The following is a 17,725-nucleotide window of genomic DNA, read 5'->3' on the forward strand; positions in this document are numbered from 1 at the left end:
TTGGTTGCGATTAAGACTGCAGATATACCATATATTCCGAATAATCATTTCTTCTCTTCCTTATTTAACGTACAATTGAATTTAAATTGAAATTATAATGCACCGCGGTAATAATCGCATCAATTATTATTCCAATTTTTGTCGCTGATAATTATAATGCGCCAATAATCGCTTCAATTATTCGAATTGTTTCGCTGATAATTAAGTAAGATAGAAATATATATCCGTGCAAATTTTCAATAGTTTTACAAATCTCTGCAAAAATCAAATATATCTATTTGAGCTTTATAGTAGAATCATGGGTTATACATTACACAGAAAGTTATCAATAGTGTTAGATTATATAATATGGATGTCGGTATTAGATTATATAACAAGGATTCCTTCACGCGATATCTCTCATCGTAACAACGACATAATAGTCGTAATTATTCAACGCCGCTTCCAATATCGTAATACGAGCGATAACTATAATTTAGCATTGTCGAAATACCAATTGCCCAAAGCGGAATTGGGCTTCCGTTTAATTAACGGTTTGATATCTCGGTATTATAGAGCTTATAGTCTATTGATCGTATAAATTTTCAATCTTGCGCAGTTCAAATTAACGCGATGCGTTAAGCGGCGATAAAAACCGTGAAAAGCTTTTAAAAAATTATTCATAAAAGGAGCAAAGATTTTTCATTGCACCGCTAATCTTCGATTTGTTGAAACGACGTTGCATGAATTATGAAAGAGCCTTATATAGATACTGTTTCACGCGTAAGACGATTATAAATTTAAATGTGACTTTACAATCTGTGCAGATAGTGGCGACGTCCGAGACACGACCATTATACGAGACGCTTTTGCGCGAGAACTTGAAAAATATGACACCGATGACGACCTCCATCATGGTGTCACGACGTCAGACGAGACACATCCCGGGCAATCCCGCTTGCGACAAGTTTGAAGTCGGAGATTCGACGAAGAGGGAATTTTATAGCCCGAATTATCCGAAGCAGTATCCAAATCACACCGACTGTTATCGAGTTTTGGAAGGTGAGTGATTCCATTATGACACAAATATACATATATAATTGAGTTTGAACTGAAAAATACAAATTAACAGGATTTCTCACATCCTCCAGAGAAATAAAATTTAATAAAATGTAAAATCACAAATGGGATAAATACGCGATAAATAATTTTTTGAACGTTTCACGAGAATAATTTCCTCCATAATTACAATAAGTAATATTTGCATAATCATAAATACTGCAATTAACTGCGTAATTAAATATTTATGAAAAAGGAGAGTGAAGCATTAGCTGCAATATAATTTTGTGTTTGGTTGCGGAATCATTATAATATTTGAATTAATCGGCGAAGATAAATAATTTCGCTGGCAATCGTGCGGTTTGCGTTAAACCGCCGCGTACTCGCATCGCTGACCGGAATATCGTGAGTGCAATCACTTTCGCGACGATGGCTCGATAGATCAATAATCGATTCCCCACACGTACATATCGTATCTTTCTCGAGAAATCGATTTTCGAGCGAGCTTCGAAGGGAACTTCTACAAGATTGCCCGCGGTAAGAACACGCTAGCCAGATTTCACTTTACAGCCGCGCACCGTTCGCCGATAATGCGAAGAAAAAAGGCGAGCGTGTTGGAAAGGCGAACTCTTCCCAGATGAGGGAAACCTTTGATCCCCCGATTCTCCCGTATCTCGGGACAAATGTTTTGAACAAACATTGTTTCATTTCGAGCGAAATTCTAGTAAGGTAAAGAGCGTTAGAACGTGACTTATTTTTCGTGCGTGGAATATATAATAGGACGATCAGGGGTTATCATCGATAGACTTCAGAGTATGAATACATATTACGATGGAATGCAATAGAATTCCTATTCTATTGTAATATATATTTGTATAATACAATTTGTGCCTTATAATGATGGATACAAATTTATGATACTCTCGCGTAAACTTAAAATAAATGGTAGGAATGAAATGAAATTTTATTTGATGAAGAACTTGATAAAAAACTTTGTAATGTAATTGATTATTACAAGTAATATTTTTAAAGATAACACACAATGTACGATTTTATCTGAAAATACTGTAAAAGACAGAAATAATGTTATCAAGACTTCATTCAAGAATCTATTATTATGTAATTATCATAAATCAAATTGAAAGATACGGTACAACTTTTTACACTGTTTTAACTGTTTTAAAAAGGTTCATAAAATGATTCATAAAACGATTTCAAACATGATATTTCCATACAATATGTTACAATGAGTTTCTTATTTGAAATTGAATAATAATAAAAGCATAAATATTACAAGATAAAAAAAATGTTATTTGAAGTAATCTATTTAGTTAATGATGGGTGATGATAGATTATGATGGATAGCGTCTTTTGCAAAAATGCTGATGTGTTGAAGGGTAATGACAAACCGAATGATAATGACACTTTGCTGAAATTACTCTCATCTACATTTGTTCTATATTATGAAACTTTAAAGTTTAGTATGCTCTATCTCGTTTCATATGTATAAGTTTAATGCAACTTGAACATAACTGAACTTTCTGCAAGGCTAAGAAGGAAAGAGGGGGAGAGATTGAAGTGATTGATACACCCTGGTTCGGTTCGTTGGCTAAGGATATCGTGGGAGGATAGTAAATTTTCCCAGACTGGCCCGCAAAAGAAATCGAGGAAAACGAAATTCTCTTAAAATAAAAGAACGCAGGAAAGCTTTCTTTATTTTAATGATTCTCTTTGATTAGAATCTTTTTCATTGATGTAGCTCAACAAAATTTAATTAATAAGCTATTACGTTACTGAACTTTAAGAAATAATTATTAACAATTACTAATAATTATTAATAAATATTACATTATCATGTTTCTTTCAACTATTAATAACAAAACGATATAAAATGATAATATTATCAGAAATTGATAATTCATCCATCAACGTTCAATCAATGAATATAAATAATCAATAAATAAGATAAAAAATGTCACGGTAAATTAAAAGTAATCTGCTTAACGTATATTCTTTCATTATGCGTCGTTACCTTTCAGTCAAGAAAAATAATGCTGCAACAAACGATTTCTCATTTTATGCTCGTATACTCTCGAATGTAGCGACGCGAGACGATCCTAGATAGAAAGTCGAGAAAAGGAAAAAAATTGGCAAACGTTCGGTGAAATCATAAATCTTCGCGAATTCAACCGCTCTCCTTGTCTGTGGCTGCACGAGAGCAATATCTCGATAACCAATCGATGTATCTACGAACGACCGGAGAAGCTGCTTGCAGCCGTTCGACGAAAAATGTCTCCCCATTCCGAGTTACGCACGCGTACAAAATTCAGAGGATTTGGAGATCATTTTATTTCTTTTGCCAATTATAGCTATTTATTTATAGAATGTCAATCTATTCATATACGAAAATTTAAAAAAAATTATATACACAGTATAAATTTATTGTTAGATTGATGTTGAAACGGTCGATGCATGTATAATAGTTAATTGTCCATAAAATTTACAAATAAATTATGCTTTAATACATAGAGATTTATCGATCTCTCTTTTAATCCGGGCTCTCGAAATGTGCCGGATTGGGCAATGGGCAGCAGCTGGCTCTTGTTTGAATTTGAGTCAGGGTCGGCAGGGTTTACCAAGTATCTTCGCGTATACACAAATAGCTACCGCGGTGATTACGGATTCCCAACCAAATCTTGCAAATGCCGAACTAGTACGCACACGTTATAAACTCCGTCAGAGTCTTAAAACTGAAAAGAACGGAACGAATGAAGAAGAAATATATATATATATATATATATATATATATATATATATATATATATATAATATACAATTATATTTTAAAAATATCGATGACGGTTCAAAGCTGATACATTTACTATTTTCTTTATGCATAATAATTCCATTTTGATGTGATTTAACTTTTAATTAAAATTACGTAAAATTAATTAAAATTTAATATTAATCTAAAATCCTTTATCATTAATGTTAAAGCAGCATTGGGCTTTTTTGAGATTATATCTAATTACAACATAAATGATATAATTTAATTTAATATAATTTCTTTTATATGTTGCCATACTTTCTGTGATACATTCCACAATTCACAGATGTGCATATTGATATGATTCAAATCGGCTTTTTACTGTTCTGCTCTAAATTTACTAACAAGTAAGAAATTATAATTGGCTCGAAGAGACTCGTTTGTCATTGCATAACAATTGTGATTGGGCTTGGAGAGGAGAGATTATAGCGCATTAGATATTCTATGTAAATTATGTCATGTAATTATCTCAACTTCGACCCTGGAGAGTAAGAAAGTTTCAAACTAGTAACAATCATTGCCACTGTATTTTCTGACATTTAGTGTCGACGATTCTAATTTATCGACAGTTAAACACCAACTCGAATATATTGCAACAAAAAATATAATATCATATGTCACATGTCTATTAATGTAAAAGTTAAACTAGTTAGTTTAATCTGTAAGATCTTTTTAGCCATAGCCGTGAACTGTACACAATTCGTTTCACATTGTTTGTGAAATTTGCATGGACATCTACATTTTGCAGTATTATGCAAAATTAAATACTGATATTTTCAAATAATTATTAATGCAGTAATTTAAGAATTAAAAATGATGAATGGTTGTTTTACTTGCAAATGAGTAAATAAAACGTGAATTTATTTATAAATCAATAATATGTAATAATAAATAACATTTCGTGAGTTGAATTACGTGATGTGTAATACAAATTCGTCAGATTGTTGATAATTAAGTCCTTTAGTTATTTAATTAATTACTTAACAATTCTAATTTATTTTTTTGCAACAAAACGTATTGTTTTTTTTTCAGTAATATAGTTTAATATAGAGTATACATAAAAAAATAATAATATAAATATATATAGAAGTAACAATAATACAGTATAATAATTAATAAATAATATAATATAATAAAATGATTTTCTCAAACCAAAAATTTCAATTTAACAATCTGACAAATGTTGAGCCGCCAAAATATCAGCGCTGCAGCTCGAGTCTTGTCTTGTCTCTGGAATTTCCGAAATATGCGAGGCCCGTGCATTGTCTGGCAATTCGCAGTTGTCACTTGGCGGGCTATCAGTAAGGAACTTCTGCGGAATCTTGAGAAGGATCTTCGCTGCCGCTATATACCACAAGCATTTCCCCGTTTCATGAATCATTATAAGTTGAATAATTTGCAGAACTCCTCAACAATAATGCATAATTTACTTTGAATATTTTTTTTACTTGAATTCATTTAAACACATGTTAAAATAATATTTCTATTTACAATAGAATTTTAAAAAAGATAGGTTCGACTGATTTGTCAATGTGCAAATAGGTACATAATAATTTGGAATATGAAAAAAATCTTCTAGACTATGGTTATTGCAATTTTTTTATACTGCGTCTTTATCATTTATATATTATAAAGCTGAATTTCATGCGACTTGTGAAATTGGACTGTTCGCAATTACTATATCATTCGCGTCATTTGCTAAATGGCATTGTTAGGAGAAGCACGTACAACGTACGTGCATTACTATTATTTTGTTAGCATCCCAGCTAGATCTCAAGAACGATGGATCCCAACCATTACTAGTATTGACTGACTTCTTGACCCTAAAATCGAAACGAGATATCTTCAGTAATGATTGTGGGATCTGCTAGAATCCTGATTTGATCAGACATCTGACAATCCGAATGACCGCGATAAATGTGGGAACATTCGGATGTAAGTCACATAAAATAAAATATAAAATCGCTAAAAAGACAATAGTTTTATTTAAATTACTCTACGTATTTTTTCAACAACTTCTCATTTTTGTTTTGTCACTAATTAATTTCCAACGAGCGCCCCTGCTACGGAGAAACTGAAATTAAAATTAAATTAATTTGAGATTAATTGATGAATAATACAGTTTTGTTTTAATTTTTCCAGAAAAATATGCATTCCTAATAAACTGACTGTGTATTTTTCATATTCGGTATATACATCAATTTTCGCGTCATTCCGACTCTCGACTTTCGCTTTTTAAATTTGCAGTCTCCCTCGTTGCATTCTTCATCACGCGCAGAAGCATCAGCTGCGCGGTTGTTGTGACAGTTTGCTCTCTTTCTCTTTATTCTCTTTCTCGATGCTGTAAAATGATTCCGACCACAAAGAATTTGTTATCGCAATGCCTATCTCGTAAATGATGCTCGTCCGCGATACTCGCTCGTGTAACAACGTCACACGATCCTCTTACCATGGCACGAACTCTTGAGCATTTCGAATTTCAGTCCGACTATAGAGTGAGCAAAAGGATAGTCGAGATTTTCGCGCTTTTGATGCTAACTTCGCGAAATAATTCGTCGCGAGAGATTTTTGCTGCGTTTTACAGTACGTCAAGAGAGATAACTTCGAAAGCTTATCTGAAACAGAGGATTGTAACTTCCATTACGCAAACTTATCATTATTCCGGAATTTGCAGTGATCAATCGGAGTGATGGTCAGACGTTCTGTTTGACATATTGAGACTAACTACTACTAGATCCTATCGAGCGTCAATTGCTCCTGTGTTGATTACGCTCGATAATATCGAACAGATATGTAAATCCAACGTCTGTATTGTGAACGAGAGCGACGGCAAGATCGAATGACACATATGCCCGCGACGATATTTCTACGGTAAACGAAAAGCTGAGAGTAGGAAACAGATCAATTTACGCGTATGTCGCTTCGACACAGCTTGTACGTCACATCTCATATATATTTTTTTTTTCCTATGAAAGACACATTTTCATCTCTGTCAGTTTTATTAATTGCTATACATGCAAATGCTCGAATTGCTTTCAGTATTTTCGACACGCGCCATTTATATCGAGATCACACGACGTCGTGATCAATTTTATGTTTAAATTTCAACGCAATATCGAGATTGCTCGGACTTCGCGTATATTTATATACTTCTTAAAATAGCAATATCATTGTTCATGAAGATCGATGCAAATTATAGATTCTAATTGAAAAACTGGATTAAAATCAACAACGAAGAGCAGAAAAATGAAAATATTTTTCAATTTTCAGAACGATTCTGAAGCTTACTTATATACTTATACACTAGATGTTTCAAGTAGAAAGATTTGAACGAATCTAAAAAAAACATTGAGTATAACGCGGTGATGTATAGATATTTATTTTACTAACAACACTAAAACGACGTATACTGGGCATGCGTTAAAAAATATAAAGTTATCACAGGAAATTAAACCGTGAATGGAGTTGTAGTATTCCCGTACGCGATAGCTTTTATATAATAATATTAAAAATTTTACATATAGCAGTGTGCGCTCTTTTTGAATATATATCGATAAAATAATCTATCTGGCTAGCCGATCAAACGTACTTAAACACACATACATACATATATGCATACATACATCTATATATATAGAGCAAGTGCTTTTTGCCTTTAATTTTATTCGAAAAAATATTTTCTACCATTAATTCCACAGAAAACGGTACACATGCGATATATAGAGTTGGTAAATATCGTAAAATATTCTACGCTACGTACGGATGACTGGCTTTTCAATCAATGGTTGTTTGAGTTCCATAAAGAAAATACCTTTATCAAACCTTCGTCAAAAATTTAAAATGGGTTTTATAAATTATGATAAGTCAACTGTTTTATAAACTAATTTTCAATATTTATTTAATTTGATAAAATTTTACACGAAATATATTAATAAATCTAGCCTGAATCAATATAATTGATTAGATTCAGATTTTTAAAATTTTCATTAATTTTATAAATTTTACATATTTAAATTAAATTATTCTCGAATAATTATTATATACATATATTTGACATAAGTACTTCAAATGAATGATTTCGTGACCGAGAAATAATATTCGAATTTTGTTAATATTTCTCGAGAACAAATATCGTGGAAGCTATCAAGAAACTTATGAACTGTCCGTTAACGTCTTACCGGAATTCCTAGCGTTTCCGATTATCTTCTCGAAGCTCAAGTGGGTTGTAGTATTCCTCCAGCTCTCGATAAACCCACCCTCTAACTAGCTGGAGTGGGCAGCCTCCAGGCATTTGCAGTTAAATCATTTGCCATTGAATCTCCCTTCACTGACACTCTCTGATGATTAATGCCGGTTGCATCGGCCACATTGAGAATTTGCAATGTAAAGGATTATTCATGTCCGAGAAAGAGAGAGTGAGAAAGAGAGAAAGCGAGAGCGTCAATATTGCATATATAATTACAATTTCTCTTATAGAACTTAGAACAGTTTACTTCAAGATTAAAATACTTGACGATAAAAAAATATAAGTGCAAATAAAAATCAATACAAATCAGAAGTTATTTAAATAAAAAATCAACCCCGAAATATATATTTTACAATAGAAAGGAAATAAACATAATTTTTGTTTTAAAGAATGCATTTTGAAATTACGATATTTTATTTTAAAAAATATAAGTCTTATATTATTTGTATTAGATTTTTCTTTTATTATTGTACACATTTTTTCTCATATTTATCTTTATATTTAGATTATAATTTTATTACTTATTTTATAAATAGCAGGATTACTTACTTATTTAATAAAATAAGTATCAATTTTCAATAGTTGGACGTAACTCTTTAATGGAAGTGTCACATTTTGTATTAACTAGTTACATGAGATGATAGGGATTATAAAAAAAACGTAATTATTATTGAGAAGTTGTTAGTTCTTATTCTCGTAATTTAATTGTCTGTTGTTATGTAAGAATTAAGCGTGTGACTAGAAATTGTAGATAACACATTGTTTCAAGTTTGTAGAAATGGGATTACTATAAAAGTTGAAAGTTTTCATTGAACCAGCAACTTTAAATTCAAAGAGAGATAAAGAGAGAAAGGAAGAGATTTAGTACACAAATTACAGTGTACAAATACTCTGAGGAAATTGATCAAATTCATTGATCCAATCGGTTACGCAAGTCATTTGCAAGAATTTTTCATATGTAAGAAGTAAGAAAGAAAGAACTTTTAATCTATTTTAAAATCTATACGTCGTATGACATAAAGATTTATTGGAATAAAATATCTTTACACAATTTTCTTTTTCAAATTGCCAACTCTAAAAATATATTATTTATTATCGATTTTTTATTATATTTTTATATTGGAAATTATATACATATGTCATGTTATATATATATATATTTATATAATCATATATTTTTTTCATTTTTTGATAAAAATCGTAATATTAAATTATTTTTCTGACGTAATATCAATTTATATTTATTTTAAGAGAAACCCTTTTATAGTATATTTGATATTTCGATTTGGTGAGTCATATATTCGATGTCCAGAAATCCAGAAGAGATGAGTGTCGATTCTATGTAAACATGTCAAAATTCGTACCAGATATTGCTCGACATTCGTTCTCTACGGAATATCACGTGTTTCGGTAATCTTACGTTTTCCTATATCGTACTTTCCGAGATGTTCTTTTCATATAATATCTTATGACATCGCACGAGTAAATATTGATCTTCCATTAGTTCTACCGTGTACAACAGCAAAGTGTCTACTTGCTCTAGGAAGCCCATTTCCTAATTACGAACTTGTATACGAGATTCTATTATGTAATTTAGGGCAAGCGCAAGTCAGTACATTGTCCGATACTCAAAAGTGCTTGTCTTCAGCTTCTATCAAATATGTAATCAATCATCGCCTTCTCTTTTTTGCTTTGGCATAACAAATGAAAATCATAAACATCTTACCAAAGTAAATCTGGCAAGCATAAAATCAATGTTTAAAAAAATATCTCTCGTTTGTTCTTCTCTTTCTTTATCATATTTCTTTCTTTTTCATATAAATCAAAATATGCAATAATTGTAATCTGCATATCATTAAAAAATTTCAGTATAGCTTTTAGTACGATTTTGAAAAGATATTATAAATTTAGCAATATATATATATTGTCATAAAATTTTCGTAAACGAATATTCTTTTATGGCAACGTTTGATGTTAGAGGCGATTAATAGAGAAATTTCAAGCGCTCGAAAAAACCAAATTTATTATGTTGTGCTAAAGAGATAAGTGTTTTTTTTTTTTTTTACAGAATTAATTCCGATGCAAATGCATCGTAAATAAATCCCTTCAAAATTTGAACGAAAAATTCCAATTGGGAAGTGTCGCATATTTATCCGAAACGATAGCTCGGGAGAGCATATCATTAAAAATTCGCGCGCGCGAAGAACTCTTTTAAGCATGTCGAGATAACCGGGCACGTTAATGAGATCACGGTCGGTTGAAGATTAGATGAGGGTGTGGTCCTGGGATAGAACGGAGGATCGGAGCGCAACCTTTCATGGTCATAAGACTCTTGGTCCGTAATGTGCGCCAACGAAGAATCCAGTGCTCTTCTCTCTCTCTCTCGAGAAAGAGAGATCGAAGTTCGTTAAACAAGTGCGCTCGGTCGTCCTCGTTATCACATCGTAACGAGATGGAGAACCAGCAATCGTGCTCGCCGCGTGGCTCCCCTTTTCAATTAATCCCTTGACATCTTACTCCTCTCTCATTGCCTGTCCGTTCTGGCTCTGCGCGCTAGTCGCGAATTTCAATCGGCGATAATGGACTCTGTGTGAGTCTCGCCAAAGATATTAAAACTGTTTTATTGTTTTTAACGAGTTTGATGAACAGTGTAAATTGAGATTGCGCTACTTTTCCGCGAGTGCTAAAGTTCTGCTTTTGTCAATCGAGACTCTGGCATCCGTCGTGTAGACATAGTACTAATTATTTATATACAATAATAAAATATATTTTATAAGAATTTTTTGAGAGAAAAAGAAAGAGGACTAAATATTGTAGAATAAGAAATAATATTAAATAGATACGAACCAAAAAGCACGTAACAAAATTTATTTAATTCGCTCTATTATATTATTGTCTGACATTATCGTCTCTGAAAACTGTAAGGGAAGTAGCATGTACGTGTTCGTCTTTAATTTATAATTTCCGCTGTATTCCGCTTACATCGTGGCTCGAGAGACAACTTCTGATGTAACAATTGACATAAATAAACCTCGCTTGATTGAGGCAATTCTTTGCTGTCTCTCGGTTTCCAAGATTCACAAAGACCGCCTCGTGGTCCCAGATCGTACATTCTGCGGACTGCAGTCGAAGTTCATGGAAGTTCGCGGTAAACGACCAAAGTTACGGTCGACACTTCGTTAAGATCGATCGGAAAGTTCAGTCGCGACTCCAAGTTAACCTGTTGGTTCGCAGTTATACATCCGGGTGTCTTTCTTCACGGCCACTGCTTCTCTTCTCTTCGCGCGTGTTCTTCTTATTCTACTTTTCCACCAGTCTTGTTACCTGTAACCTCCGATTCGTCGTCCTCTGTTCGCAAGTTCAATTTAAACCGCGCCGGCGACAGCACGCTTTTTTCCATTCGGCTGTCACTTTTTCTACTTTTCCGACGAAGAAATATGACAAGAAGTTCCCGCTCCTCTTGGATGAAACTTGCGTCATTTCTCATTAGCTGTCCCGCAAAAAAGTACAACTTGTAGACGTTACTTTTTTACAAACTTCTGTTTGTGATCTTTTCAAAAACTTGCAATAGGAAATAATTCAAATAACTGGTTTTATTTTCTCAAGTGTGTCTACATCTAAACATTCTGAGATTAAATACTATCGTTGTTTTTAACATTACATCAGAAATAATTTACAGGTTTTTATAATACGATCTACAGTTTAAATAAAATCACATATCAAAAGTATATTTTTTCTTATACGAACTATATTTCATACATATAAGATATTTGTGAATATGCAATTTTCCAAGTAATGCGTCTATCTAGGATACTTGAGACGAAATTAACTTTTAAAATTAACGAACGAAAACGTTTTAAAGAAATGTGTTCTCGAAGCGGTAGTGAATTCATTATATAATGCACTCTTATTTTTTACTGTTACTGATATAATTATTCAAGTAATTCGTAAATTGTATAAGGAAAAGGCAGGGAGAAAGGCAGTTAAGAAGAAAAAAAATGATCGCTCCGCGTTCCAAGCAAGAAGCAGGGCATTTTCATGGCGTCGAAGGTGAGGGTTGAAAGGGGATAAAGGGGCGATAAGGGTGGGCATGGGGCAAGAGTCGTGGCTGAGTTCCAAAGTGGGGCAGCAAATCAAGTTATCAACCACTCAGAAGGTAAGGGGCTATCAAAGAACCGTTTAATGTGATCGCACGTAAATCAAGTCCAGGCGAGGTTGCCTGCCATCCTCGCTGTTTCGTTGAACAGCGAAATACTCCTAAGACCGAAAGTGCCATCGTGCTGCATCAGAGGCCATTAATTGCGGTTGTGGGCGATGCACGCTTGTCCTTGAACGCGGGGCGACATTAACGACCGTCCGTAGAACGTTTTACCTGTCCCTGTCCGCCAATTAACGCCGCCGAAATTGGCCCGTTCTCATCGGACAAAACGTTTGATTAATTTCACTGCAACATTTTCAATAATTAGTTCGCAAAACGCAAAGCAAATCCAGCTTTTTCACTTGAAAGAGGATTTTTCAGAAGGATTTGAAAAATGAAATTTGAAACAATAAAATTGATGGTGATAATAATTTAACATTATAAATGATGAATATGTAACCAGTTGACATTTTGAAATTATCATTATTTATTTTGTTATAATATTTGAAGGGAATTCTGAAGATACGTGAATTAAAGGAAGGAAGATGAAGTCATTATGCAGTCACTATTGAAGTCATAGTCATTACAAGTCTGTTTAAATAATTCTTGATTGTTTTATTCTTTGCAATTAACATCCACTATCGGAGCTGTCTTTTCCAAGCCACATTCTCCAGTAAGTCTTCGCAAAGCATTTAAAATTGCAGATTTAAATGTAGATAGCGATTAAGATAGGTAAAGCCCGGTATTAAACGGGGTTAAACTTTAAACGAAGTTTCTAGAATTCACGGTGGTTAAATTTAATCTACGGTTAAATCGAAAGTCTCTTAGCATAAGGGATTTCACGTGTGAATAACAATTTTATAGATAAGCCGCTCTCTGACCGTTCTGATAAACCGGTAAGTTTTATAAGATATACACATATATGTATGTGCCACTCTCTTCTCTCATAAAACTTTTCCATTAAAAATACATACTACAAGTTTCTACGGGTAAAATAAATCTACGAAATACAATTAACCTAGGAAATTGTTAAAAGTGTACATACTATAGCATAAGCAAACTTTCGATCTTTAGACAAGCAAGTAGCACAAAAGAAACTATCCAGAATAATCTCAGCGGAAAAGGCAATTAAACTAAAGTTTGTCCAAAACTACGAAACCATCGCGCTGAGATAGACGCGTTCATCTTAACTCGTATATCTATCGACGGATCGTCGACAAACAGAGGGAACAGGGTTTGCCTTGGCTGCGGGCTAGTTAGTTTCTTCCCGAAGAAACCGATCATCCCTTCGATCCGTCCCTCCGGTCACTACCATAACCGTTGGCCATTGTACTTGCTGACCGACCAACGTGACGCGTCGTCTCGTGCCTCAACCCCTATGAATCACTTCGGGAACGGATATCATCCCGGTGTGGGAGAGCGCGAACGTGTGTTGGCGAACAGTTATGTACGTGCTTGATGGTGGGCGGATGGTGTTCAACCGCGCGTTGGCCCACGTGTTTAACCACGATCTGATTCGATTCGTTGGTGAGATGGTAAACCACGGCGCGGCTATAAAATAAGGGGAGCTCGGGAAATATTGGGGACCGTCATAAGATTTCTACCGCGATTGCAAATATATAACTTGAAAATTATCGCGTTTGTTTATACTCCGTTAATCAGTGATTCGTTGGTTTTGGCACAAAGATGGGATAAATATATTATATCTTATAGCAAATGTGAGAATCGTTTTATTTGGCGGTTATTATAGAGCATGCCTCTGCGGGATGGTATGAAAGAAATTTGCGATATCCATTGCCATCGGAAGTCCGGCCACTTCTGGATTATTGGGTACTTCGATTATTGGATGATAGCCAGGAAATCGGTTCGAGATGCATTGTACAGGCTACAGAAGGGCGGACGGAAAGCAGTTTCTATGTCATAGTCATTCTATTGAAAAACTTACACATACACACACACATATATAATATATATTAATGCAATATAATACATCATACATGGCTGTTAATGCTGTTATATTTATAAAAATATACATTTGCAAATATTGAACAAATGATTTCTTTTTTTGTAACATATAAAATTAAAGAAAACATTTTAATTGTAAAGATAACAAAATTTTTAAATTGTATAGCTATATAAATTCAATAAAATATAAATTTTATTGAATTTATATGTGCATTAGAGTTCAGAAATTTATTAGTATAATTTTATAATTTTTTTTAACATTTTGCTGTATTTTTATAATTAATTATATTTATTTAATAATTATATATTGTGTGTAGTAGAAGGCAATTATTGAAATTCACGAGCATTTAAATGCTGTATTCGATCTGTTGTTTCTTTGCGCATATTAATTATTTGAACATTGAAATAATTTATGCCCATCAGCAATTTATTATAACGTCCTGTCTGCCAGTTTAATGTATAATATATTGAATCTCTTCTGTATCATCTCGTGTGTTCCGATATATTTGGAGCGGAAAATGCAACTTATAGCAATGGGAAATTATGTATAATAATTTATTTTGTTGGAAAGATATAAAAGAGGTCACATAATAACCGAAATGTCAGTAAAGTTATTTTACGCGAGAGAAATGGGAAAGGGTTACAACTTTGTAAAGACATTTCAAATTATTATTTCTTTTCTTCTACTCAATTAACTAAAGTGCTCTTAAGAGATCCTTCGAGGAAAATGATTTTGTGAGCACAAAGCACTCCAATTTTTTAAATTTTACATATTTAATACTCTTTAGTATTCTATTTTCTTGTTTCTTTCATACATTGTTTTGTTTAATATTTAATGCATAAGAAATTTTAATATCAATATATATATATATATATATATATATGCAAAGTTAAAAAAATTGTTAATTTAACAATTTTTTTTATAATTTAATTCTATATAATGCAGTAAAAGTATATTTGTATAAAAGTGTTAAAGTACAGTTTTTATGCGAGTTATTGAGAATAATAATTTTGTTTATATATGAGTTATAAACATATTTATATTTCATATTTTAAATCATAAAACAACAAAATGTGCTTTCTATTTTTCTAAATTTTGAAGATAATTTGTTATTTAATAAAAGATTAAAAAATTTAATTTTTCTCATAAATTATTAAGTCTTTAGTTTATATGATCAATTTTTTATCATTTAGCTCCATTTTTATTTATAACTCTATGCTAAATAAATATATCAAACATAACTATACAATTCTAGTGAAAAATTTTGGAAATTGAATTGACTCAAAATACTGTTATTTGTTATTTATTTAATTAAATTAATGTTTTAATATTGTATTTTTTTCTATAATTGTTCTCTTGTATAATTTTTCTTATTCTCGACCAGTTTCTTAAAGTCTCTAATGTCCGATAAAATTGTAGTTATTATTACAGTTGTCCCTGTGTTTGGTGCCAAAAATTATGAGTATGGTTACTTACTTTTAGATTATTTACGACAGAAAAAAATTTATTTGTTAATAAACAAGGCCCGGAAGAATTCCGTTTAACAATATATTTATATATATGCGCACAAATTTCTGCGTAGACGCCTAAATACTCGTTTAACAATTTCCCTGCATGCAAAAAATCCAGGCAAAGGAAAGGATCCAAAAAACAAGAGATATATGTATGACAAAAGATATACATTAAATGTGAAAATCAATTAAAATCTCGACAGCAATTGACGTGGCGCAAATATGGGCCGCATTAGAAGTCTGGTCAAATCCAGGCTGTAGTGTGGCAAACTTGCATGGTGCTAGCAAGTGTCGTGGCACCGGCAAAGCAATTTCTACCAGGGTAAAAAGAAATTGATTTTAAAATAAATTTATGCGAAAATACTGGATGCATGCTAAATTAACGATATTTAGATGCGTTGATTATTAATGAATTATCTGTAGTTATTGTTTGATCACAATAATCTTCTTCTGCGGTTTAATATAACGTTGACAAAAATCGTGTCAAGCTAACCTGCAGCACTTTATTTCCGTTTCATAAAACACGAATATATCACCGTCGAGCGTTTCTTTTTTTCTTCTCGCCTTTTTAGGTTGCTCACCTCCTTTAAATCCTGACGAAAAATCCGCGTGCATTACCTAACGCAGGAGCATGCTAGCAATAAACATCCCGTCCAGACGAGGAAATGTGGTACGAGAATGTACCATTTTCCAGGAGTTTCTAGAACAGAACAGTTAAGCTCGTGCAACTTCCGGCAACCATGCGAGACTCACCCTTATTCGGCGGAACTCTATGGAAAATTCGATAGCCTCCCAAAGGGAGGCGTCGATCGTTACTACGAGGACCACGTACCTCGGCAATCGGCAGAAAAAAAAGGATTGCTCGAAGCGAGCGGCTTTCTCTATCTTTTTTTTCTATATTTTATTTTAGACGTAAAACTATTTTATTTGTGCTTTATTGTGTGCACCTCACAAAGAGAGAGAGACAGATAGAGAAGAAGAAAGAGAGCAGCTATGCAATTCGACGGTATTTGCCACTACAAGGCTTTTTAATTAAATTTTCTTTGCAAGTAAAATTATTTTATTTTTATGGTAACATTTTTTTAAAAATTCGTTTATCTAATTTCAACAGCCAATTAAATTTTTACCAAAATTTTGTAATATCCCGAAGTATCCTAGATTGACATTGGTTAAGACATTTAAATTTTAGTTTCTTTTAATTATATTATTTGTTCTCTCTTTGCGCTTTATGTATATGTTCGTATTTTTATTCGTATTTATATTTTCTTTGCACTCAATATATATCATTGTTATGCTGCGCATATTCGTGTATGATTTACGTAAAACCATACCATTGTGTCATCCAATTATGCGAACTGGAGAAAAAAAATACTTGCTACAATCCTGTACTTTTTAACGACGTATACGTGAAACTAATGCGATCGTTTTACGATATTTTCCCAGGTCGCATTCAATCCAATTTTCGCAATATTAATTGCGGCGCGCAATGTAAAGTACGTCCTTTGGCATTCCACAGGGTGTTCATTGAGGCGCCACGGAAAATTCGATAGTCTCGTCGGAAGGAGAGACGACGCCGCTCTTTACCGGAAGAGCTACTGTATAACGATAGTCACGGGAAAGTGGCATAATCCGGAGGTTGGGACGGGTATGAACTCGAGTGTGAGATCGTATGTACGCACACATGGACACACACGCGTGCATATGTGCTATGAAACACTCAGCGCAAACATGCTGTGTAGCATCTAACCGCGGCAGCGTGAAGCAGAAATGTGTGCGTATGGAACTCTATAGTCAGGATTTCGGCGGATCAGAGGATTTCCTCTAAATGACAGAAATTATTCTGGGTTCGCGGAAACATTAGGAAGACACTCACGATGATTTCACAATACAAGACTTTGCGCTGCGACGTGACGCCCCAACAAACAAACTAGAATCAGATATTATTGAGCAAAAGAAAATTCAGATTATGAACTTGTGTCAACGTAACGATGTCTCGGCT

The 17,725-nt window shown here is 33.1% G+C and overlaps 1 protein-coding gene across 3 annotated transcripts in view; it reads left to right on the top strand.

Moving 5' to 3' along the window:
• The window catches only part of Neto (Neuropilin and tolloid-like), a 113,744-nt gene that overhangs the window by 66,364 nt on the left and 29,655 nt on the right, over window positions 1-17,725 (top strand). For all 3 annotated transcript variants that reach the window (XM_029319908.2, XM_029319909.2, XM_085482367.1), the window contains one exon: window positions 807-1,041. In XM_029319908.2, the coding sequence (XP_029175741.2) occupies window positions 807-1,041 (235 nt within the window). The remainder of the gene's footprint in view (window positions 1-806; window positions 1,042-17,725) is intronic.

Source organism: Nylanderia fulva, unplaced genomic scaffold (genome assembly GCF_048542155.1).
Source record: "Nylanderia fulva isolate GAGA-0341 unplaced genomic scaffold, ASM4854215v1 Scaffold20, whole genome shotgun sequence".
In the NCBI taxonomy this organism is placed as follows: Eukaryota; Metazoa; Arthropoda; class Insecta; order Hymenoptera; family Formicidae; genus Nylanderia; species Nylanderia fulva.